General features: G+C 49.0%; 2 protein-coding genes across 2 annotated transcripts; one reads left to right on the top strand and one right to left on the bottom strand.

Moving 5' to 3' along the window:
• The first annotated feature begins 85 nt into the window (after positions 1 to 85).
• Positions 86 to 12,605, top strand: TK2 (thymidine kinase 2). The gene is made up of 10 exons (XM_071567573.1): positions 86 to 246; positions 1,150 to 1,187; positions 1,587 to 1,661; positions 3,074 to 3,127; positions 5,046 to 5,135; positions 6,416 to 6,489; positions 9,989 to 10,077; positions 10,364 to 10,443; positions 11,679 to 11,759; positions 12,151 to 12,605. The coding sequence occupies exons 1-10, from the start codon at positions 126 to 128 to the stop codon at positions 12,247 to 12,249; spliced, it is 801 nt and encodes a 266-aa protein (XP_071423674.1). The 5' UTR covers positions 86 to 125; the 3' UTR covers positions 12,250 to 12,605.
• Positions 12,606 to 14,933: 2,328 nt separating this feature from the next.
• Positions 14,934 to 22,042, bottom strand: LOC139677619 (spermatogenesis-associated protein 2-like protein). The gene is made up of 2 exons (XM_071567748.1): positions 21,711 to 22,042; positions 14,934 to 19,182 (listed from the first exon to the last, which is right to left on the bottom strand). Exons 1-2 carry the CDS (start codon positions 22,038 to 22,040, stop codon positions 17,470 to 17,472), a joined length of 2,043 nt encoding a protein of 680 aa, XP_071423849.1. The 5' UTR covers positions 22,041 to 22,042; the 3' UTR covers positions 14,934 to 17,469.
• Positions 22,043 to 23,479: the final 1,437 nt, after the last annotated feature.

Here is a 23,479-nt window from a genome sequence, read left to right as displayed (position 1 = left end):
GCTGGGCGGCCCCGGGGCGGTGCCGATGCCGGAGCTGGGCGGGCCCGTCCCCGCCCGCAGCGCGGGTTGGAGGAAGTGCGGGCGCGGCGGCGGAAGGGCCGGGGCGGGCCCGGCGGGGCTGGGCCATGTGGCGGAGGGGCGCGGCCTGGGCGCGGGGCCGGCGGGGCGCGGGCAGTGCGGCCCCGGGGCCCTCGGCGGGCGGGAACGGGCCCCGTGTGCTGTTCGGGCCCCGCGGCAGCGCTGGCCGTGAGTGCGGGGCGGGAGCGGCACCGGGCTCGGCCCCGGCCCTGTGCGCGGCCCGGGGGCTGGGGCGGCTCGGGCGGGTGGCGGGGCAGACCCTCGGTGTGATAAATCCGGGGGAACAGGAGCGGGGCAGACCCTCGGGGTTGGGGTACACGATCAGGTCAGACCCTGGCAGGGGCAGGGCCGGGTCAGCCACCGGGGCTCCGGCTCATCCTCGCCGTGCACCCCACCCACTCTGCCCTCTCTCCCCCCCCCACGCTGCCCTCTCTCCCCCTCCCACGCTGCCCTCTCTCCCCACCCACGCTGCCCTCTCTCCCCCACCCACGCTGCCCTCTCTCCCCCTCCCACGCTGCCCTCTCTCCCCCACCCACGCTGCCCTCTCTCCCCCTCCCACGCTGCCCTCTCTCCCCCTCCCACGCTGCCCTCTCTCCCCCACCCACGCTGCCCTCTCTGCCCACCCACGCTGCCCTCTCATCACTGCCCGCTCGGTGCCCTGCGGGGTCTCGTAACCCCAGCAGGGCTTGCCCAGGTTTTACACCGCAGTTTGAGGTGTAGGGCACCTGAGCTGCTTGTCTTGAAGCTGCCCTGGAATCCCCGCCCTTGCCGTGGGCTCTTTCCCCGGCCAGACCCGCTGAGGAGCAGCAGGGGAAGAAAAGTCTGGCCAAAGTAGGGACACTCACCCTTGGACTCTGGTAGTGCCAAGGACAGCGGTGAACTGGCTGTGTCAGTCTGTGCCACAGGTGTCTGTTACATGACCCTACACCTGGCAGGTTGGTCATTTAGAAAGTAGTCACACTGAGCAACACAGAACTTCAAAACTTCACAGAGGGGCTCACATTGAGAAGCTCACTGTAACTAAGATATGAAGACCTCCTTGATTTTAACTGGTGTTTGTTTCCATTCTAGATAAACTTCTGATAAAGAAAGATGATAGAAAGAGGGTTGTAAGTATTTGCATTTTGTTCTGTAAACAATGTAAAATGTGCAGCCTCTTTCATTCTAATCTCATTATAACCTGAGCATTTGTATATTTGGGGTCACTGTTGTGTGTTGCCATTACCTGATACATGATCCTCCCTGGGAGGTGGTGGGTGGTTTTTTATTCATTTGAAATCTAATCACTTGAAGCTATAAATTAGTTTAAGACATCTGAAAAAAACTCTTGGTTTATTTTAGTTGCTCAAGTTTCTGAAAATAACAATGGTAGTGCCTCTTAAGGTTTAACCAATCCTTCCCAGGAAATAAATTCTTCACAGTGTGAGGAACTGGCCTGCTGATGTGGGGAGGGTGCATTTTCACAAACTGCTCACTGCTGTTCTCACAGTGACTCTGTTTTTCATCAGATTTGTATCGAGGGGAACATTGCAAGTGGAAAAACAACATGCCTGGATTATTTTGCACAAACTACCAGCATTGAGGTACTGGATGTACAGTTCTTTGTCATTATTTCCATCATTCAGCAGTTGCCTGTCCTGCACAGAAGTGGCAGTTTGGAAGTGTCATCCTCAGGGGCATGAGAAGGGAGCAGCAGGTTGTGAGCCAGGGCCTTATGGAGGTGCCTCCCCATCCCCAACTTTTTATAGTCAAATTGCAGAAAAGAAAGCAATAAAGTACTGGATGCCAAAATATCAGTAAAACCTGTGGGTCAGAGCTTGTCCCTCCAAAGCACCAGCAAACCACAAGGGTTGGGCCTGTTTGCCTGTTTGCAGTCCATGTCACTGAAATCTTAGGTGTGTCTTGTGACAAGCAAAGTAAAGCAGTAAGGATGTAAAACTACTGATGTCACATAACTCAGATCCCAGTGAATAAATGGCTTTTTTGAAAAATGGAAAATCTGTTAGAACTGTTTCTGGAGATCTCTTAGACTGACACAGTATTTGATTTCATGTTGCTAAGAACAAGATTAGGGGAAGGGCAGGCTTGTTGTATTTTAAAGAAAATCGAGATCAAACCTCAGTGAACAATTGGGTTTGTGTACAAAGTGAACAATTGGGTTTGTGTACAAAGTGAACAATTGGGTTTGTGTACAAAGTGAACAATTGGGTTTGTGTACAAAGTGAACAACTGGGTTTGTGTACAACAGATACTAATCCTTTCCCCAGCAGACCTGGCAACACATGTGATAGTGAGTTTCAGGAGTCCTCATGGAAATGCTGGGTTACCAGATGGTATTTGGTAATTTAACAGGGGAATAATTAACTGTTAACCCAAAGGATAGCAGACTTTAATTTGCATATAGTACAACATTTTCTGAGTTGCTCATTAACTCTCTTAGGCCTGCTCTGCAGTTTGGTTGGAGTTTTAGTCTCGTGTGATTTTACCTATTCAGGGTAGAAGCTTTTCTGAGTAAATGTTTTGAATACATTTTGTTTGTTAGAACACAACAATAAAATGAAAACTAACATGACAGCAGTTTGAGCCTCCTCCTGCCAGGTGTTACTTTCTGAGAAATGAATTTGTGAGGCAAAGGGCAGGTCGTTGAAGTGCAGTCAGTACTCTGCTAAGCCATTCTTTCCCTTACATGGGACTGCTTTGGACTCAAAAAAGTGAAAGTCTATCCAGACTCATTAGGTCTTTAACTTTGGCAGTTTAAAAGTGCTAAGATGATGTGGTATATTGATATTTTTATATTTTTGGAGTTTTTGTTATTACCTTTCGTGTTACAGGATTCAGTGCTGTTTTTTTAAGAGGGATGAGGTTTCCAATACAAGTTGTGAATACTCTGCCTTACTGAATGAGTATTTCTTAAAAGTAGTTGTAGACTTGTAGAGTCACATAAAGTGTATTGCATCTAAAACATGTTTAACAGGGATCAATTCTTTTTAACAAGGTTTTGAAGGAACCCTTGACCAAGTGGAGGAATGTTCGTGGTCATAATATCCTGGTAAGTGGCAGAAATGATTTCTGCAACTACAGTGACTGTTCTTTTAGAAAGTCATGTGTGACAACTTATTACCAACCAGCAAAACTGCTAGGAAAGGTGTGGTCAGAATCTCACACAGCAACCAAAAAAAGAGCTCCAGGAAGCAAAAGATTTTTTTGTTGTGATTGAGACGTGCATATAATAGAAACATTGCATATAAAATGTGGTTTCAGCAAGGACTGGGTCTCTTACAGGGTGTGAGCTAAAGAAATTCCCAGCAAGGTAAGCCCTGAGTGTGACAGTTGTTTCTTTAGAACTTATGCCTGTTTCACAGAATGTCTGTCAGAGTCAGGGGTGGATCTGATCAGTTAATGTTGTTTGACTGCAGCACTGTGAGCAGTTTTGATGTCCCCAATATACAAAGGACATGAAACTGTTGGATCGAGTCCAGAGAAGGCACAAAGTTGGTAACAGGACTGGAGCAGCTCCCCTATGGAGACAGGCTGGGAGAGCTGGGGCTGCTCAGCCTGGGGAAGGGAAGGTTGTGTGGACACCTCAGAGCACCTTCCAGTGTGTGAAGGGGCTGCAAGGAGGAGGACTGTTCCTCAGGAACTGGAATGACAGGACAAGGGGGAATGGGTTCAAACTGACAGAGAGCAGGGTTAGATTAGATGTTAGGAAAAAATTGTTCCCTGTGAGGGTGGGCAGGCCCTGGCACAGGTGCCCAGAGAAGCTGTGGCTGCCCCATCCCTGGGAGTGTCCAAGGCCAGATTGGACAGGGCTTGGAGCAGCCTGGGCTGGTGGGAGGTGTCTCTGCCCATGGCAGGGAGATTGGGAATAGAGGAGCTTTGATCTATTCCAACCCTTAACATTCATGACTGCAGAAGACTCCACCCAGTGAGGTGTTGAGTCCTGTTGTCTGTTGACTTCTTAGAACTGCTCCCCACGAGGTTGTCCCTGGGTCAGAACTGTGCTCAGAGGCAGCATCCAGGACTCTGACTGCACCTGCAGAGTGGCTTTGCTGCTGCTGGGACTGGGTCCTGGTGTGAGTGTTCTGTTTGGGCCCCCCTGCTCTGCAGGAGCCTCTTCACTGACTGTGCTCACTCTGGTGGGATTTGCTGCCAGCACAGCACTGTGGACACACCCCCAAATGGGTGCTGGATACCATCAGTGCTACCACGGGTCCTCTGGAAAAGTAAATTCTCCCTGCTAGGAGTTACTGATGCTTTACTTTCTTATTGTTAGTAGAGGGGTGGGGCATGCTTGGCATCCTCACAGCAGTCTGTGTGTTTTGGAACACTTGGGAAAGTCTGATCTTGGGCAGGGGGAGAAGGAGAAGGTCAGATCTGTGGGCTCAAGCTGTGCTGCTGACTGAAAACTTGTCACCTCACCAAATAAACACTAAATGTTTTATTTTGAGTAAGATCTTTTCTCTGCCTTTGTGGAATTGCAGCAATCAGAAAGAGTGGGAGTACCTGAGAACTGCTTTGAGGGTCCTGTAGGAAGAACAGTTGTCTGTGTTCAAGCACACCTTTTCTGAGGCCCAGACCATACTTACTGGAGCCATATATGATTTCTGGATGGACTGGGTATACTGAGAGTGTCAGTGCACAAAAACAGAGTAGTAGATAAGGTTTTTTAATAACTAAACATATTTGAACTGTCTCACATGAGCAGTGCCTTGTTCTGACTGTTCCATGTGCACAGTGTGTAATTCCTGCTGACTTCAGCAAGCCTTCTGCTTAGGACCAGAGCTGTAATTCTTACACCTCCCTTATGGAGAGCAAGTGATCACTTAATTCTTGTCAAACCTGGTGTCAGCTGCATAAGTGCACTTCTTTTAGCAATGCTCTTGTACTGCAAAACTGCTAAATACCAACTTTGCTGTTTTGCTCTTTGACCTAAAAATGCCTGTGTCTTCTTCCACCTCCCACCCCAGGGCTTAATGTACCAAGATGCTTCCAGGTGGGGGATAACATTACAGACCTATGTCCAGCTGACCATGTTGGAGCAGCACACCAGACCAATGGTAAAGACACATTCCTAATTAAAATAATTATTTCTGGGTGCTAAATCCTTTTAACCTTGTATCCAAAAGTTAGGATGCTGTTTGTGTGAGCAGGAATTTTTGTGGTGCAAAGACGTGTGCTCTGGGGGCAGAACATCTGCCCCCTGCCTGCTCAGAACTTCTGCTTCCCCAGACTGGTACTGCTGGCTTGGCACCAGCCTTAGGAGCCAGAAATCCTTTGCTCATCTCATGTCAGTGACTTGTCTGTACTTTTGCTATTTCAAATCTTTGGCAAACATTAAATAATTTTGTGTTAGAGTTCATTTGGTCATTGCTTCTTGTGTTTATTTAAAGTATTTCTAACGTTTTTTACTGTTCTTTCTTCCGATGGTTTGCGTCCTTTTTTTCTTGCAATATTTTGTTTTTCTATATTGATTTACATGTTTTACCTTTTAAAATTTGTTTATTCTCATTCCTTCAAACACCTTTCATTACATTCTATGCTGTCTTCCATTCCCTGATCACAGGATCTGATCTTAGATGCCCTGCTTATCTTCTGTTTTATTTTCTGGGTTTGTGGCAGGGCAAACGTTCAGCAGTACCACATATGAGAGTGATACCACACATTTATTTGAAGAGGTGTTTTTTCCAAGACAATAGAAATCCTGTTCTGCTGCAGAAAAGGCTAAGTCAAAAATTCCCGAGGATTTCCCTGCATTTTAATCTGGGCTTTGCTGTCATTTGCCATCTGAGCCTTCTGCAGCCATTTTTGCTTCCATGGTCATTAAGGTGCAGAAACCCTGGTTGGAAAGAGCTCTGCCAGGCTGGTTTGCTCTGCAGGGGCCAAAAAGGAAGTGCTGGTTGAACACATGCAGGACTGGCTGAGGGCAGGGCTGTCAGGTGCAATTATTTCTTCTAAAAGTTCTGGTTTCTTGCTTGAGTTTGTCTGATGTCAGTCCTGTGATGTGACCCAGGTAACACACCTGAAGGGGAAACAATTCAGCCAGCAGTAGTTCCCATTGTGCTGCAGATCCCAAGTGGATTCCTGAGTTACCTCCAGCTGCTCAGCTGAATGCTGAAAACTGTTTATGAGTAACAAGTTAGTGATGTAGCTGGTTAATAATGCAGTCACTGTAAGTGAGATCAGGAGTCCTTTTTTATTTGTGGTTCCCACCCTCCCAGCAAGTTTGCTTGTCACAAAATCTGAAAGATCTGAAAATCATATTTTTTCCTATAATTGCAATATGAGTCTGAAAGGATAACAAGCTGAGAACTGTACACTGTCAAGTTTTGTTTTGTAGATGTGCCCAGTACGAATGATGGAGAGGTCAATTCACAGTGCAAAACACGTGTTTGTGGAGAACCTGTATCGGAGGTTGGTCTGTGCCTTTCTGCTGTGCTCTTTAATTATTTAATTAATATATATGTATATGAGTCAATTGATCATTTGTTTGGTGAAGTGCAGCCAAGCAGCCTGTGAAAGCTGTCAGTGCTGGGCAGGGTGTGCTGCCCACTGGGGAATCAAACCTGCAGGACATGGAGAGCCTTTTCCAGCACTGCTCCTGTGCACTTGGCACACAGGAATATTTAGACACCATCCATTGAAGTTATCTGCTCTACAGCTGAATACAAAAATCTTGCTTTATCAAAGCAAACATGGGCTGAACAGGTGAAAAACCATAAGGATGTAAAGAATAATACTGTGGGAAGGAGGGAACTCGGTAGTGTCACCCAACCCAGCACCCAGGACTGGTGTTTCTTGCAAGCAGGAACTCGAGGGAGAAGCAGGAACTCGAGTCACATGCTCTTGCTGAAAATCAGGATTCACAGGATGAAAATAGGCTGCAACCCTTGGTAGGCTGTGAGTAAAGAAAGAACACTCACTTATTGCCTGCCCCAAGTATAACTGACCCACCCCAAACTAACCCAAACAGTGCAGTGATTTGCACTGGGGGTTTGGTTTGGTTGTTTGGAATGCTGACCTGCTGAGGAGTGTGTGTAACAGATTGCTGGTTTAGTGGGGTTTGCAGTGGCCTTGAGGGATGGACCCAGTTTGTTGCCACAAGGTGTCATCCATGCTGCAGGAATGGCTTTGGAAGTCGGGAGAGACACAGTAGGATGTGAGGCAAACAGAAGAGACATTATTTGTCCCAGTCTGTATACAGTGGAAGCATCCTGGAATATCCTTCTCAGTTTTAATTACTGACTTTTCATTGTAGAGCAAGTGCTTGAGTCTCAAAGACTCAGAACTTTGTTGCTATGAGGCAAAGTCTGCTTGTGTCACCTCAGTGTTCATTTTGGAATAACATTTTAAGGGCATCTGAGGTGCTCAGCACCTTTTAATATTGGATGAAAAGCATTTGCTTTGTTTGTTGCAGCAAGCCAGGAGGCAGCTGATGCTACCAGTAGCAAGCCAAAAGAAAAGGGTCTGTCAAAGGATTTTAAATAAAACAAGGAATAATTTGGGCTATATGAAAACAGCTTTTTTGTATCACAGTAAAAGAATAAGTAAATCTGCCCTCCCTCTTGCCCTGTCTCTGGTAGTGGCCAAAAGCAAACTGCAGAGCAGAGGTTATTTGGTGCTTTCTTTTCTGTAAGAGAAGGTGTTGCTTAGGGCCCCAGTTCTAAAGATGGGGAAGAATCATAAAAGTGTTTATGTTGGCAAAGACCTTTAACATCATCAGGTTCAACTGTTCCACTAAACCCATGTCCCCAAAGGCCACATGCACAGGATTTTGAATCCCTCCAGGGATGGGGACTGCAGGGTCAGTGCCTGACCACCCTTTCCATGAAGAAATTTGTCCTTATCTCCAGCCTGACCCTCCCCTGGCACAGCTTGAGGCCATTTCCTCTTGTCCAGTGCCTTGTTCCCTGGGAGCAGAGCCTGACCCCACCTGGCTCCTCCTCCTGTCAGGGAGTTGGAGAGGCTGAGAAGGTCCCCTCTGCTGCTGCTCTCATGTCTGCACAAACTGCTCCTTTAGGAGAATGAGCAGTGGGAGCAAGGCATGAAGAGCTGTGGGACTATCAGAAATACCATTCTTTGATCCAGTCACTCAGTTCTGGCTCTGCAGACTTTTTGCCAGAGAGAGAAGTAGAGGAAGATTTACAGCAATGATGGAAGGCCTCAACTGGGAGCAACTGCTGGGAGTGCTTTGGTGTGTCGAGATAGGCACAAGTGTCCAAGTTCACACTGTGATTGCAGACTGAGTGCAACTGTGTCTGAGCCTGGCACGGAAAGGCACACTCATGTGTGAGAACTCTAGTTAGGAGAACTCTAAATGTGTCCACATGAGTGTGCATGATGTGCTGCAGGGTGAGCACCAGCAGCTCCCTCTGCCCCCTCAGAATTCACAGTGATTTGTGATGCGGAGCTTGGTCTGTTCCTGTTCAGCCTCTGCACTGAGAACTTGGCAGGAGTCAAATGTCAGCAAATCAGAAATGAAAACACCTTCTTGTACCTTTTACATTCCCTGTACTTTATGGATCTTGAGCCTGATCCAGAAACCTCACAGGATCATCCAGGGCACTCCATGAGACAGGGAAAGCAAAGGCAGGTTGTCTGCAGGGCAGGGCAGTGCAGCATTGACTTGGATGTTCCTGTCTTTTAGGGTAAGAACAGTGGGACTTTTTCCTGTTTCCAGTTCCTTTTGACCATCCTGTCTATCCTGGAGAAAAGTTTTCCCTGTCTATCCTGGAGAAAAGCAGCAGAATGAGTATTTGGCTTATGTAGATGTCTGCTACCCAGGAATGTCTATGATTGGTGTGTTAGAAGAATAGCAGTGACTTGTTATCCCATTTCTGGGGTGGGATATGCCATTTTTGGAGGTGGAAAATTCAGCTGGGTGACAGATAAAGGGAGGTGGTACAAATACGGGCTTTGCTTCCTTGCATACTGAAGAGGCAATACCTTTCTGTGTTATCTTTACTCAGTTTTGCCAGTGATCAAAGCACGTGGCCAGGAGAATGGTTTGGAAATGTGTGGAATCTCATCCTTCAGCACTACTTAAAGTGGTGTACCTGGTCTGAATCATTTAGCTGGAGAGGACAGTAGCCTCCCAACTCCATCTCTTTATATTTCTATTCCAGTTTGGAAGACAGGGTAACATAGAACTAGTAATACTTCTAGGGGTATGGTAATAAGTGAAAATCTGATACTAATACAACCAGAATGTTTTTATCATAAAATACTAATGTGGTTTTAACATGTCTTCTATAACTCCCTTCTACTTGAGTTGTCTGATGTTTTACTGTTCCTGCTGAGAGAACTTTGGGGCAGTTATCTCCAATATTGTCTGTGCTCTCTGAGCACAGAGTTCCAATTAAGCATGTTGAATATTTCATTACTCTTTCCACAAATGTTTCTTACAGTGGGAGTAAATTTATTAACACAGTGATGTTATTATTTCACTGCTCTGTACTGTGGCATCTGTAATTAATTGTCAGTGCTGCTGAGTAAATCCAGCCCTTTTGGTGACATGCACTGCAGATAGATTTGAAATGATCCTGATCCAAAGAACCTGAGCAGTAAATAACCACTCACACTAATTTGTTGTTGTTGTATGTATGTCACTGTGGGAATGTTTTTCTTCTTAGTCACCAAGTAATTAATTATTTCTTAACTGTAGTGGAAAAAATAATGTTTGTAACTGTTAACAATAGAAACTTTGTTTTAGTAATTACTTAAAGATTTGGTCTTTATATTGTACAGACTGGTTTATGTGGCCTTCATTTTGGGTGGGAATAATATTGGTGTTGTTTTTATTTCATATATGCTGGAGTAAATGGAGAGTAATTGTAGTCAGATGAGAAAAACAAAAGCGTAGGATTGATCTCTGCATGCTGTTCAGTGAGTGATGACTCTTATGTTTGTTCAGTGGAAAAATGCCAGAGGTGGATTATGCTGTCCTGAGTGAATGGTTTGACTGGATCAAGAACAACATTGATGTTTCAGTGGATTTGATAGGTAAAATGATGATGGGATCTGGAGGGCTGTGTTTGTGGATGGGTTTCTTTACTGGGAGTAAGACCAATTCTTGTTTCTTGAGTCATAAATGATCACATTATTCAATATAATAGTGGTTGCAACAGGTAGCATCAGTCAGCATGAATTTGTGGGTGGTTCATGGATGGATTAATGGTAGTGCCAAAGGGGAGGTTCAGGTGTTATCCAATTCAGGATGTCAGTAAGTTTCTTCTTTGCTTCTAGAGCTGATCCTTGAACATAACTATTATATGTTTTGTTACAACAGTTTATCTGCAGACTTCTCCTGAAGTTTGTTATGAGAGGTTAAAGACACGGTGCAGGGAAGAAGAAAAGATCATTCCTCTGGTAAGGCATTCCTCCAATGTATGTGGTTACAGGAGCTTTCAAAACATAATGATTCCAATCTAAGTACTCAAATGGTATCCTGAGTGTATTGCCAAGATGTGGTGCAGCTGTTTCCACTGCAAACTAGAACCTGAGTATTTAATTTTGATTTATTTTTAAAAAATGATCTGTCATGCACACTGACTTCCCAAGTGTTATGTTTTAGTAATCAGTGTACTATAGCTGACTTCAGGTGCAGTATCCATCAACTGTTAATCTTCTCTAAGATGGAAGAATTCAATTGCTTTTGTACCATTAAATGGCATAAAAGCACCCAGTTGAAGCACAATTACCTGGGCATGCAGGTGCTGAAGATTACGTGGGCACTTTGTTGTCTGCTGTTACCAGGATGTTTCTGCATGAAAAGTGTCTCTGCTCGTGTCTGAACAGAAGCAACTTCTTGAAAATAACAAGTGTGGGAATCTGCTTTAAAGTAAACCGTGGTAATGGAAGGATCCCTCTCTGTGCCAGGTTGGTGACTGGCCCTTCATCAGCCAGGGCTGCTCAGGAGAGCCTGCCCAGGCTGTGTGTGGCTCCCTCTGCAGTGCCCAGCGTGTCTCCTGTGCTGGGCAGGCCAGAGCAGCTCTCAGCTGAAGGGACCTGCAAAGAGCTGCATTTGGCCCATGAGGAACTTTGCCTTGAGAATAAACCTGTGATGGATTTGAAGAGTCCTCGAACTATTTCCCAGCTCGGCAGTTAGGAATGAACAATGTGAAGTGGTCTCCAGGAAGAAAACACCAAGAGCTCATGACAGGCAGAGAAGCTTTTAGAGGAAATTGGGTCAGTCAGGAGAAAGGGAACTGGGAATTTTAGTAAAATGTATTGACACAGAAAGTGCCTCCAATACATACTCTTTGCAGCTTTGCCATTTGTGTCCTTATTTCTTTGTTGCATTTTCCTCAGTAAAATCTTGAACCACATTATACCTGTGGGAAAGAATCAGAGTTGCTTGATCTTAAAAGGAGCTGAGAGCCCTGTGCTCCTGTAAACTGTGTCTTTGAGGTTCTTCATGCAGTAAAACCTTATCCTGGGAATTAGTTTTCCACAGAAACCTTCAGATGCTTTTTATTTTTTATTAGTGGAAATATCTAATGCTGGCTTTTCTGTGTGTTTCTGAACTACTTAACAAATGGATAAAAATTGCAGTGTGTGTTTCATCCCTGGGCATATGTGTTATTCCAGTGCCTCTTTTCTAGGAATATTTAGAAGCTATTCATGAGCTCTATGAGGAGTGGCTCATTAAACGTGCACTGTTTGAAGTTTCCTGCCCAGTACTTGTGAGTATTATTTTAATTATAACCAATTAGGCATGTGGAGGATTGTACTTTTCAAATAATAAGAGCATTATCTAGTGGTAAAAGTAGATAAATCTGCTTTTCTGGTAACCTTTGGAGAAGGACAACCTCAGAAAACTGTTTACAGACATGTGTAGTGTATAGTTTAAAAGTGTGGGTTTCCATCTCTTTGTGGAAAATTGGAGGGTCTGTTCCCTGTGATTGGTTGCAGGATCAGCTGTGTAGCTTTTCAGGGAATGCCAGATTCCACAGAGGAAGTGACTTGGACAAACCCCTAGTTTGGCTTCAGTGTTAGTCCTGTTTTATTTTCCTGAAAAAAACCCCATGTTTTATAGTGTCAATTATTTCTAATGTTAATGTTCTTCTTTTCAAGGTTATTGGAGCTGACCATGACATGCAGAAAATGATAGAGAAGTATGAAGAAAAACGGGACCAAATACTAAACCCACCTAATAGACAACACCATCTGTAGAAGTCTGTGATTGTTGTATCAAACAATGTTTATGAAATCTGATTTGGTATATTTAATATTTAAATATAATGATCTTTGGTTTTGCACTATGCTTTGTAGAGTGCTGTGGACTTATGGCTATGAAATGTTCAGGTGCAAGTCAGGAACAGGATACAAACCAATCCCCTTCAGTGTTTTTAGGTTCTCCATCAGCTTTATTATGTCAAGTCTCTGCTGCTAAAATATGTCTGTTCCCTATTTCCCACTTCACTGCTGCTTCCTAGAAGTCATGTAAGTTTCTTCTTTATTTTTTCCCTAAAGACAACCCTGGTTTTGGAATTTAAAATAAACGGTTTGTTACGACTCACCCCTGAGAAGGAGTAACTGAGGCTGCTGTTCATAAACCCCGTGGGGTGAATTAGGGTGAAAGGACCCTGAAGGGTATGAGGAGGTCACACACAGCTTGACCTCAGTGCCCGGCAGGGTTGTGGGGTAGATCTCCTTGGGTGTGATCACCTGGAGCAGATCCCCCTGGCTGGGATCACCTGGAGCAGCTCCCCCTGGGTGTGATGACAGGGCACACACAGGACAGTCAGGGCATCAGACCCAGCCAGCAGGGGCTTGGGAGGGGCAGGTCCTGCCTGACCAACCTGATGTCCTTGTATGCCCAGGGGACCTGCGTGGTGGATGAGGGGAAGGCTGTGGGTGTGTCTGGCCTTCAGCAAAGGCTTTGACACCCTCTCCCATGACACACTCCTGGAGAAGCTGCACCCATGGCTTGGACAGGGGCACTCTGTGCTGGGCTAAGAGCTGGCTGATGGTTGGGCCCAGAGAGTGCTGGGCACTGGAGCTGCACCCAGCTGGCATTCGGGCACTGGTGCTGTCCCCAGGGATCAGTCCTGGGCCCAGACCCATTCAAATCTTCACTGATGATCTGGGTGAGGACACTGAGTGTGCCATCAGCAAATTTGAGTGTGAGGGTCAACAAGACCAAGAGCTGGGTCCTGCACTTTGGCCACAACCACCCCCTGCAGCTCCAGGCTGGGGCAGAGGGGCTGGAAGTGCCCAGTGACAAAGGCCCTGGGGGTGCTGGGACAGCAGCTGGACCCGACCCAGGGCTGCCCAGGTGGGCAGGAGGCACCTGAGCTGGATCAGGAATAGTGTGGCAGCAGCACCAGGGCAGGGATTGTCCCTCTGCACTCAGCACAGGTGAGGCCACACCTGAGGGCTGTCCCCAGTTCTGGTCCCTCAGACAGGAGGGGCCCCACACTGAGGGGCTGGAGCTGGGAAGGGGCTGGAGCTGTGCAGGGCAGGGAATGGAGCTGGGAAGGGGCTGGAGCAGCAGGAGCAGCTGAGGGAGCTGGGGGGCCTCAGCCTGGAGTATAAAGGCTGAGGTTAGATCCCACTCTAGAACCTGAAAGAAGGTGGTAGTGAGGTGGGGGGTGATGGGATGAGAGGACTTAGTCTTTAGTTGCACCAGGGGAGGTTTAGGCTGGACAACAGCAAGACCTTCACAGAAAGGGTGATTAGATACTGGAATAAGCTGCTCAGGGACGTGGTGGAGTCTCCATGCCAGGAGGTGTTCAAGGAATGAGAGGTGGAATGTTTTTTTTTTTAATTAGAGGAAGCAAATGAAGTGCCTCAAGTGAAAGTAAGCTTTGTTAGGTAGGTCTTACCAGTTTGAAATCACAGGTCTTACTCTAATCCTGCCTACACTACTGGAATTCCACTGAATCCAGTGAGCTGCTCTACAGGACATCACAATACAGCTGTAGTTCTGAGGATAATCCTGCACTAGTAGTCTGTCGGAGGAGACCACCGGGACAAGGAGTTCATAAGATGGCAACAATATTATAAAAGATGGATTGATGAGGACGCAGAGATTCGAGACCCTGCCACTCTCAATGAAGAAGCCTTGTGGCAGTTCAATAAAGACTTTGATGGCCTCAGGAGTTATATTGATGTTTCCCCAGTTTAAATGTTATGTACCCAATATGTCTTCCCTAATCATTTTTCCCTTAGTCGTCCCTATCCAAGTTTCTTCATCCCACAAACCCCTAGGGTATATTCCCGCCAACCCACTCCTGATTGGCCCGTTTGGTGCAGTGCACCAGCTTCCCTATATGGTTATGTTTGAACCCTGTTCTCCCATTGGTTCCTTCTTCGCTCCTCCCCTTAATTTGCATGTCACCCAATGAGGTGCGTCGCTCCTCCCCGTCTCCTCCCATTACTCCACCCAAGTTCTAGAAAGTCCCTGGCTACCCTATATAAGTCCGGGCACGCTAATAAAGTTGCTTCTCTGCATGGACTCTCGACCTGTGTGGACTTCTTCCTTCGGGGGGCTGTCGCCGGTTCGGGAGCGGGAGGAGCCGTCCCAGGCTTCGAAGGGGCTTGATTCTTGAGAGCTCATATCGCTGCTCTTTGAGCCTTGCTCCTCGAAGCCGAACCCCAACCCACTGTATCAGTGGACCAAAACCATCCACTGATGGTAGTCCCACTGAATTCAGTGGCAAGAAAAGAAAGAAAACCCCTACGAGTTTTTGTAAGTGACTGGAGAAAGGCTTTCAGGCTCTTTACAGCTCCGTTTCTGTGATGGGCTTATTTCTTGCCAGTGTTCATGAGCCCCCAGCCCTGCTACGGCTGAGGGACAGTGAAAACACAGGGGCACAGAATGGCATTTGTTGTTCAAATGGTTATAAAGAATACCAATTTATTTGGATTCTTTGATTTTACTTCTTTTTATAAAGAAAAATACAGATGGCTCTTCGGGTTTAGATCATAATCAGTTTATTATGACCTACAGGTACTTGGAGAGTAAACCAGTGGGGTTTTCATTCTCAGGCTCCTCAGCTGAAGTGTTGAGGTGCCCCTTCATTTGCGCTTGACCCTCTGAATGTTCTCTTCAAAGTAGTCCTTTCAATGCAGTTTGGACTCTTTTCACATTACTTTTTTGGTGTAATTTTAGTGGAATGATCCCTGAAGTACAGTGTATGTGTGTGTATATATATATTAATATTTTTATATATATATGTATGTTTATTTTCCCCTCATAGTTTTGCTTGGTTTAGCTGGAGCAAGCAAGGCTTCAGTGAGCACTTTGATCACTTACCAGACATCACCTGGCAGTTGTTGGAGGACATAAATACTCAGCTATGTGGCTTTTCAACATTATCTGATGGTATTACTGCTTCTCTTCTGCAGTTTCGTGATATGACTAAAACCCATTGCACTGAAGGGACTGCACCAAGTCAGGAAATGCAGTTCATGTTTTGTTAGTCCAGTGGTGGGCTTTTTTTTTCCCTAAATCACTACAACTTAATAATGATGAGTGTGTTTCCTGGTGAAGTACTGAGTACACCAAACCTGGTGACCCCAGTAATGCCATTCTGTTGGTCTGTTGTAAATCCTTAGAATCCTTGCTTAAAAATAAGATTTTTTGTGCTAAGTAATTATCTTTCTTATTGAAGTTTATTTGTAGAGGGGTACTGGTTATTCTTAAAACCTTCCATTAAACTTTCAAAACTTTTTCTTCTATCAGAGAGTTCAAAAGAACTATTTCTTTGGAAATGGTTCTAGAAACTTGAAGTTTGGTCATCTGCAGTTTGTTCTTAACTCCAATTTACTCTGGGTTGTAGTTTAGCATGTGTATTTTGCACAGCCCAGAAAACATCACTTGATGGTTTAGCACAGACAGTCTCGGAGCCCAGAGGATGTCACTGGTTTTGTCAGGGAAGTGCCCTGTGAACACTTTTTGTCCCCAGTACTTGTTTCTCACAGCCCCAGCCAAAGCTGAAGGCAGCCCGTGGTGAGCCTGGGCAGTTCTGTTCCACACTGCTGGAACCAGGGGATGACAGAACTGCATCAATTAGTTGTTCAAAAAGCAAATCTTTACATTTTAGCTTTTTCCAGTGTAATCCATGGGCTCCTCTTTGAATTTTTGGGGGGATGAAAGTCAGTGATAAACAATCTATCCATAATTAATTTTAGCTATTATTTTAACTGTACATGAAACAACAAAGCATTTGAACATCCAAAACAGAGCCCCATATTGTATGAATGGCCAAATTTTGTGAACCAAGATTTGGGAAGGGCAAGAAAATGAACTCTACCCCAGACAAAACCTGCACATATTGAAGTGCTACTGGAAAAGCTACTCAAAGCAGAATTAAGAGAGTCTTTCTATAAAGAAGCACTGAAGTCTGTGCTAAAATACAGCACCACTGACTGGGTGCTTCTCTAAATGAATTAAATGTTGGGTATGGCAGAGGCTCTTGGTGCTGGGACTCCAGCTTACAGCTGATCCAGCACTCCTGTTCCCATTCCTTCTCAGCACAAGGCTTTTCACACAGCACTCCCACTTCCAGGATATCCCTGATCCTGGCTCTGGTGTTCACTGGGACCCTCCTCTGATTAGATATTTTCCCTGCCACTAAAATGGCAAAGAATTGCAGTTTTTCTCCTTCATTTTAGTGAAATGAAGTGGTTTACAGAAAAATTCTGTGAACTTCTGGTGCAGAATTAAGTGGCAGGAGCAGGGACAAGGGAAATGGCACCATTAGCTGGATCTCTCTCCTGGTGGCAGTGAACAGTTAGGATGCTCAATGCTTCTCCTGAAAACTGCGGTGGTGGCCACAAAGTATTCTGGTTATAAACGGAGGCAGGTACAAAACCTGTCATACAGGTTATTGCCTCAAACCCAAGTGCTCACAGGGCTCTTCAAACCTAGAGGAATGTTATCAAACTTCCTAAACTCATTCTCAGCTGATGACAGGAGGAAGATTAGCTCAGAACAATCTTCAGAGGAATGCAGGGAGTCAACAAAGTACACCCCAGTACAGCATTTTTAAGGATATAAAGCCGAGTCTTCCAGTTTAGAATCACCACCTACCTTGTACTGGAAGAATACACCAGAAATAGGTGAAAGGGGGGAAGAAAAGGCAGTATGCTCAACTGAAGAAACCTCCCTGGCATTAGGAAAAGTCAGAAGGAATCTGGCTAATGGATTAAATAATTTAAATTTATGGAAGTTGCCTACCCTTTTGGAAAGGTGACCACTCAGGTTTCCTTGCCAAAGGGGCCATTAAGAATTTGTGTAACTACTTCAACTTTTTACTGTTCAAAAGCACTGATGTGTTTTTGTGGTTGTTTTTTTTAAACTGTTTTGACAAAGCTAAAGGATGGTCAAGGCCACAAGTGAGAGGCAGAAGCCGAAGGCAAATTACAAATAAAGCACTGGTAGTTTCAAGTGTGATGGCATAACATTCCTTGGTCAGTTCTGTCAATAATGACATAAGGCTCCTGGTTTTCACTTAGTTCTGAATTACAGTTCTCCAGCTTTACTTCACTGGATTCAGGAGAGTCATGTTCAGGTTGCAGGGGGGTCCCTCTGCCCTGTGTGCTGGTCCTTCTGGTAGGAGAAGGCCGAACATCAATACTGTGTGGTGGGATGTAGGTGAGGTTGGGGGGCTCTCTGATGTGTCTGAAGCCCTCAGAGGCTGTGTGGGTGTTACCAGCACCCACGGAGAGTCTCTTGCTATCAGAGCCAGCCATGGAACCCTCCGTGTCCCCAGCAGCACAGCACAGGTCTGAGGATGGCTCAGGGGCTGCTCTGCTCTGCAGCTCAGCATCTGTCAGGCATGTGTGTTTGATTTTGGAGGGACTAAATTCTCTTAAGTGCCTGTCACTTGCACATGCAAATGCTACTGAAGAGGGTTGGCCAGTTTCTTCTACTGGATATGTGAGCTCTTTCTGAGTGTCCTTGATCTGCAGTTCTGTGAAGGTTAAAGACAGGTCACAGACCTGCTCTTCCCTGGGCACAGTCTGGGCTGAGGCAAAGTCCGTGTAGGGCAGAGATTTCAGCTCGCTGGGTTCGTCAGCAGGGGCTGGGTCTATGCAGTCCATGGCATCCCTGATTTCTGCTTCAATGGATTCTGGGGACACCTGTGTGGCTCTGCACTCTGCAGTGGCTCTGCTGTCACAGGAGCTGTCAGCGAACACGGCCAAGGCTGGGGGGCCACTGGCTCCAGGTGAGAGCAGCACAGCGCCCAGCGGCTCTGCAGCCACTGCCAGGGCATGTCCTGCACTCACACTGGCCCTGGGCTCTGCAGCCACTGCCAGGGCATGGCCTGCACTCACACTGGCCCTGGGCTCTGCAGCCACTGCCAGGGCATGTCCTGCACTCACACCGGCCCTGGGCTCTGCAGCCACTGCCAGGGCATGGCCTGCACTCACACTGGCCCTGGGCTCTGCAGCCACTGCCAGGGCATGGCCTGCACTCACACTGGCCCTGGGCTCTGCAGCCACTGCCAGGACATGTCCTGCACTCACACAGGCCCTGGGCTCTGCCTCCAAAGCCTCTGGAGGGCGTCTCTCCCCACAAACGGGTGTTTGCCGTATGGCAATGTCGCTGTATGTGCTCAGGAAGTCCTGGCTGTCCGAGCGCCGCCCCGGCAGCCGCGCGGTGCTGACCCCTCGCCCGTGCTGCTCCCGAGGACTGGGCTGGGCAGCTGCTGACGGAGGCATCTCATCCTTCATCTTCACACTCCCAGCAGCTTCAGAGGATACAGGGCAGGGAGCTGAGGAGTTCTGCTGGGTAGCAAGGCACAAAGGTGTCTCACTGTTTCCTGTATTTTCCAGATTTTCAGTGTCTCCTCTCTGGGGTGTCTGACCTGTGTCCCCATCTCCTTGGTGCCCAGGTGTTCGTGTTCTCTCCTGCAGGGGCTTCTCCACATTGCCGTGTTTTTCTTCAACTGTCATTTCCAGGATGGTTTCGCACTCGATTCTTGCCAGGAATATTTCAAATGCAGTCTGCTTTGTTTCCTCATTGTTTCTCTTTTTGACAAGTGAAAACTCTGTTGCTGTTGTTGCAACGTAGCCTATTTTCTCCAGCACTGTTTTTACAACGTCATCTGGGAGCACTGACTGAATATAGTAGACAAAATTAGCGGTGAATGTCTGAAACAGAGTGAAACATGGAAAAACACATGAACGTTGAGGGAGTGGGGTGAAAGGAAATGTGAAACACTTCCTAAAAATCAAAACTACTTCAGAAATTGCTTACATCTTTCAAAAACTGTGTTCCTAAAAGTCTGGACTGTGAATCTCAGTGAGTGAGGCTTTTCTAAAGTGTTGCTTTGTCAGCCTCTCAAGCACTAGAGCTTTGCTACAGCACTTTAGTTTCAGTGAAGTTATGCCAGTTTAAACCTGCTGAGGTCCTGGCCAAGAACATCAGCATTCCAAAAGGAAGAGAGGGAGGAAATAATGAGTCAAACTAGAGAAACTCAGAAATAAATCTTATGTGCTCTACTGAAGAGTGTAAGCTTTTTAAACAATAAAAAGATTCACAGATTAATTCCCTGAGGTCTCCCCTTTTCCTAAGGGAGCAGACATGGTGCACTCACTGTTAACCTGCATTTCCTAACTGGTGACAAGGCTATAATGTTTTCTTTTTCCATGGTTCAGATTCCTGCTGCAATTTTACCACTCTTCAATTAAACTGCCATTTTTGAAAGCACCTTTTTGAAGGCAGGCTATTCTAGCAGAAATATTGCCCAAACACCTCTCTTTGCACAAATTGTCTGTAAAACATGAATAAAATGCTGCTGTTGCTGCATAACAATTTCAAAAATCAGCACTTCCTTGGTTTTAGAGCCACCCCTAGTTTGTAAAGTGGAAGTGGCTTTTGGTTTTGTCTGACACACTGTGATAGCAGAGGCTCCGTCGACCTCAGCACCATCAACTCCTGGCAAATGAGAACCGCCTAGAGGTAAGAATGCAAAGTCAAGACTTCCACCTTGTTTTCAGGCTGCCCAGCTTGGGACAGACTTACCTACTGCCTAAAGCTGAGACCTGAGCATTGGGCTCACAAGTAAAATCTTCAGGGAGGACAAAACTGACCCCCAAAATGGCCACTGTATAATGGAGGACTGAACCTCAGCCCATTCTCTGAAAAATCTGTCAGGAGTGCCTTCCACTCCCCACCTCCTGTTGCTCCTGCAGGGGAAGTGAAGTGCAGGCACTGGGGACATCAGGGCAGGTGACAGGCAGGACACATGTGAACATTCCACATATGACTGACAACTTTTTTATCAAACCTCTGTGTACACAAGATACTGGTTGTTCTCCAACTTGTGCCTTATAGTAGAATTATGTCAGGCCTTCAGCAGGCTGTGCTGCACTTTGGGTAACACACAGTGGTCTTCAAAGTTTAATTTTAATGGAGCCCCAGATTTTGTGTTAGGAGAAGCTGAGCCCACCACCTGCAGGCCTGACTGTTTTATGCTCTGCCCTGTTCTAGGGAGATAGATGAGAACAGGAACCTACAAATGTTTGAAAATCCACAGGAGGGACCTAAGTGCTGGAAGAAGCAAAGAAATGGCTTTTGCTCACCAGCACCTGCTGCTGAAGGAAAGGAACTAAGTTTGCACCGGTGGGTGTTCGGGATTGTTTAGACTTTGCACGTGTGGAGATCGCTGTGTCCGGCGGGCAGCGGGACGTGCCCGGTGTGCGGGGGCAGTGGGGCCACTGTGACCACCCTGCTGCCCCGGGCAACAGCGCCCCGTCCTGCCCAGGGGCCACTCCTGTCCAGGGCCCACTCCTGCCCAGGGGCCACTCCTGCCCGCCCGCGGCTGCAGCGCTGGGCAGGGCCGGGGGCACCGACGGGCTGGGAGAACATCCCTGCTGCCCGTGGGGAGCGCCCCGGGGCACAGCGCTGCCCTTCTCCGGCCTCACCGCGGCCCTGGGGCTCCGTCCGGCCCGGGGATGCCCAGCACGGCCGGCACCGGCCGGGACACGGCCCGGGAACAGCTCCGACCGGTCTCGGCTGCGCTGGGCACCTGTCCCGGCAGGACGTGCCACGGCCCCGCCCCAGCAGGACGTGCCCCGGCAGGATGTGATCCGGCCCCGCTCCCTGCCCTGTCCCAGCAGGATGTGCCCCGGCAGGATGTGATCCGGCCCCGCTCCCTGCCCTGTCCCAGCAGGATGTGCCCCGGCAGGATGTGATCCGGCCCCGCTCCCTGCCCTGTCCCAGCAGGATGTGCCCCGGCAGGATGTGATCCGGCCCCGCTCCCTGCCCTGTCCCGGCAGGATGTGCCCCGGCAGGATGTGATCCGGCCCCGCTCCCTGCCCTCTCCCAGCAGGACGTGCCCCGGCAGGATGTGATCCGGCCCCGCTCCCTGCCCTGTCCCGGCAGGATGTGCCCCGGCAGGATGTGATCCGGCCGCGCTCCCTGCCCTGTCCCAGCAGGATGTGCCCCGGCAGGATGTGATCCGGCCCCGCTCCCTGCCCTGTCCCAGCAGGATGTGCCCCGGCAGGATGTGATCCGGCCCCGCTCCCTGCCCTGTCCCAGCAGGATGTGCCCCGGCAGGATGTGATCCGGCCTCGCTCCCTGCCCTGTCCCAGCAGGATGTGTCCCCGCCTCGCTCCCTCTCCCGGTGTCCCTGCCCCCAGCCCGGCCCGGGGAAGCGCCCCGGGGCCCCCCGTACCTTGAGCGAGCGGAACTCCCGGCGCCAGGGGCAGAGCAGCAGGTTGAGGGAGAGCAGCTCCAGCAGCTCCAGCGCCTTCAGCAGGGCGCGCAGGGCGCGAACGTCCCGCGCCCGCCGGCACCGCTCGGCCAGGGCGCGCACGGCCGGGACAGCGGCGGGCACCTGGGGGTGCCCCGCGGCCGGGGGGTGCCCCATGCCCAGCAGGCGCCGTGCCCGGGCGGCGATGGCCGGATCGCGACACGCCCCGAGCTGTCCCCGCGCCGCGCGGGCCGCGCCGTGAGACACGAACTGCGCCAGCAGCGCCCGCGCCTCGGGGCCCGGCGCCGCCATGGCCGCCCCGCCCCGCCCTCGCCGCACGCCATTGGCCCTCCGGACTGTCAGTCAGGGCGGGAGCGCGTCGCCATTGGCTTTGCGGGCTGTCAGTCAGCGCGGGGGGCGGGGCCGCGGCGAACAGAAAGCGAAAGGCGGGAGGGCGGGGACGGTCGCGCGTTGGGACGTGGGCGGGCGTGTCGCGACATGGGGGACGTGTCGTACGGCGGTGCCGGCCGAAGGTCGGCACTTTCCCCGAGCGCGGCGGGCGCCGGTTCACGCACCGAGGGGAGCTGTGTCTGTGCAAAGCAGTATCTGCCGGGGGCCCACGAGAGGCTCCCCGGCCTCACAGACCCTGCGCTGCTGGCAGGGGGTAGTGGGCAGTGGGGGGCAGCGGGCGGGGAGCGGGGGGCAGCGGGCGGGGGACAGTGGCGGGGGGATAGTGGGGTGGGGCGGGGGGCAGCGGGCAGTGGGTAGGGGCGGGGGTCAGTGGGCAGGGGGCAGTGGGGTGGGGCGGGGGGCAGCGGGCGGGGGACAGTGGCGGGGGGATAGTGGGGTGGGGCGGGGGGCAGCGGGCAGTGGGTAGGGGCGGGGGTCAGTGGGTGGGGGGCAGCGGGCAGGAGGCAGTGGCGGGGGGATAGTGGGTGGGGGGCAGCGGGCAGGGGGCAATGGGTAGGGGCGGGGCGGGGGGCAGCGGGCAGGGGGCAGTGGCGGGGGGATAGTGGGTGGGGGGCAGCGGGCAGGGGGCAATGGGTAGGGGCGGGGGTCAGTGGGTGGGGGGCAGTGGGCAGGGGGCAATGGGTAGGGGCGGGGGTCAGTGGGTGGGAGGCAGTGGGCAGAGGCTGAGGCAGCGGGCAGGGGGCCAGATCGCCTTTGCCCTGTCACGGCTAGTCCTGCTGGCGCCGCTCCCGGTGCTTCTCGTACAGCCCGTCCCTCTGGAGACTGTCCTGATAGCGAAAAACACCTCGAAATAAATAACTGTTAAGAAGTTTTTTATCTTTTTAGCAGCAAAGGTGTTTATTGACAACATTGGAGGCACAGCCAGTTCATACTGGGCGAAACTTGTTTGTGTAAAATAAGCCATTTATACAGTCTTGAGTTTATAGTTACACCTTCTAATTTTCATATTAATGACTGGGCGAAACCTTGGGCGGAGCTTTCCTTTTGTCCTCGAATTTGGGTGGTGGTCTCCTGACTTCATCCCTTGGGTGGTCTTGAAGTGTCTTCATCACTGTTGGACTTCTGCCTTTTCTTTGTTTAAAGACATGACCTGTCAAAAACTTGTAAAATCATGGCTTTAACTCTACAAAATCTTGGATCTTTACCATTTCATCTTATTGAATTGTCCAGTTTACCTTAATTTATGACTCCTAATCCATGGCCCACTGGTCTCTATAATTGCTGGGCAGTCTGGGTGAGAACAAAGCGACTCCAGCACTTCATGCTGTTCATGAGTTAAG

Source organism: Pithys albifrons, chromosome 12 (genome assembly GCF_047495875.1).
Source record: "Pithys albifrons albifrons isolate INPA30051 chromosome 12, PitAlb_v1, whole genome shotgun sequence".
NCBI lineage: Eukaryota > Metazoa > Chordata > Aves > Passeriformes > Thamnophilidae > Pithys > Pithys albifrons.
Note: the sequence above shows the minus strand (reverse complement) of the source record. Positions and strands in the feature narration are given on the sequence as shown.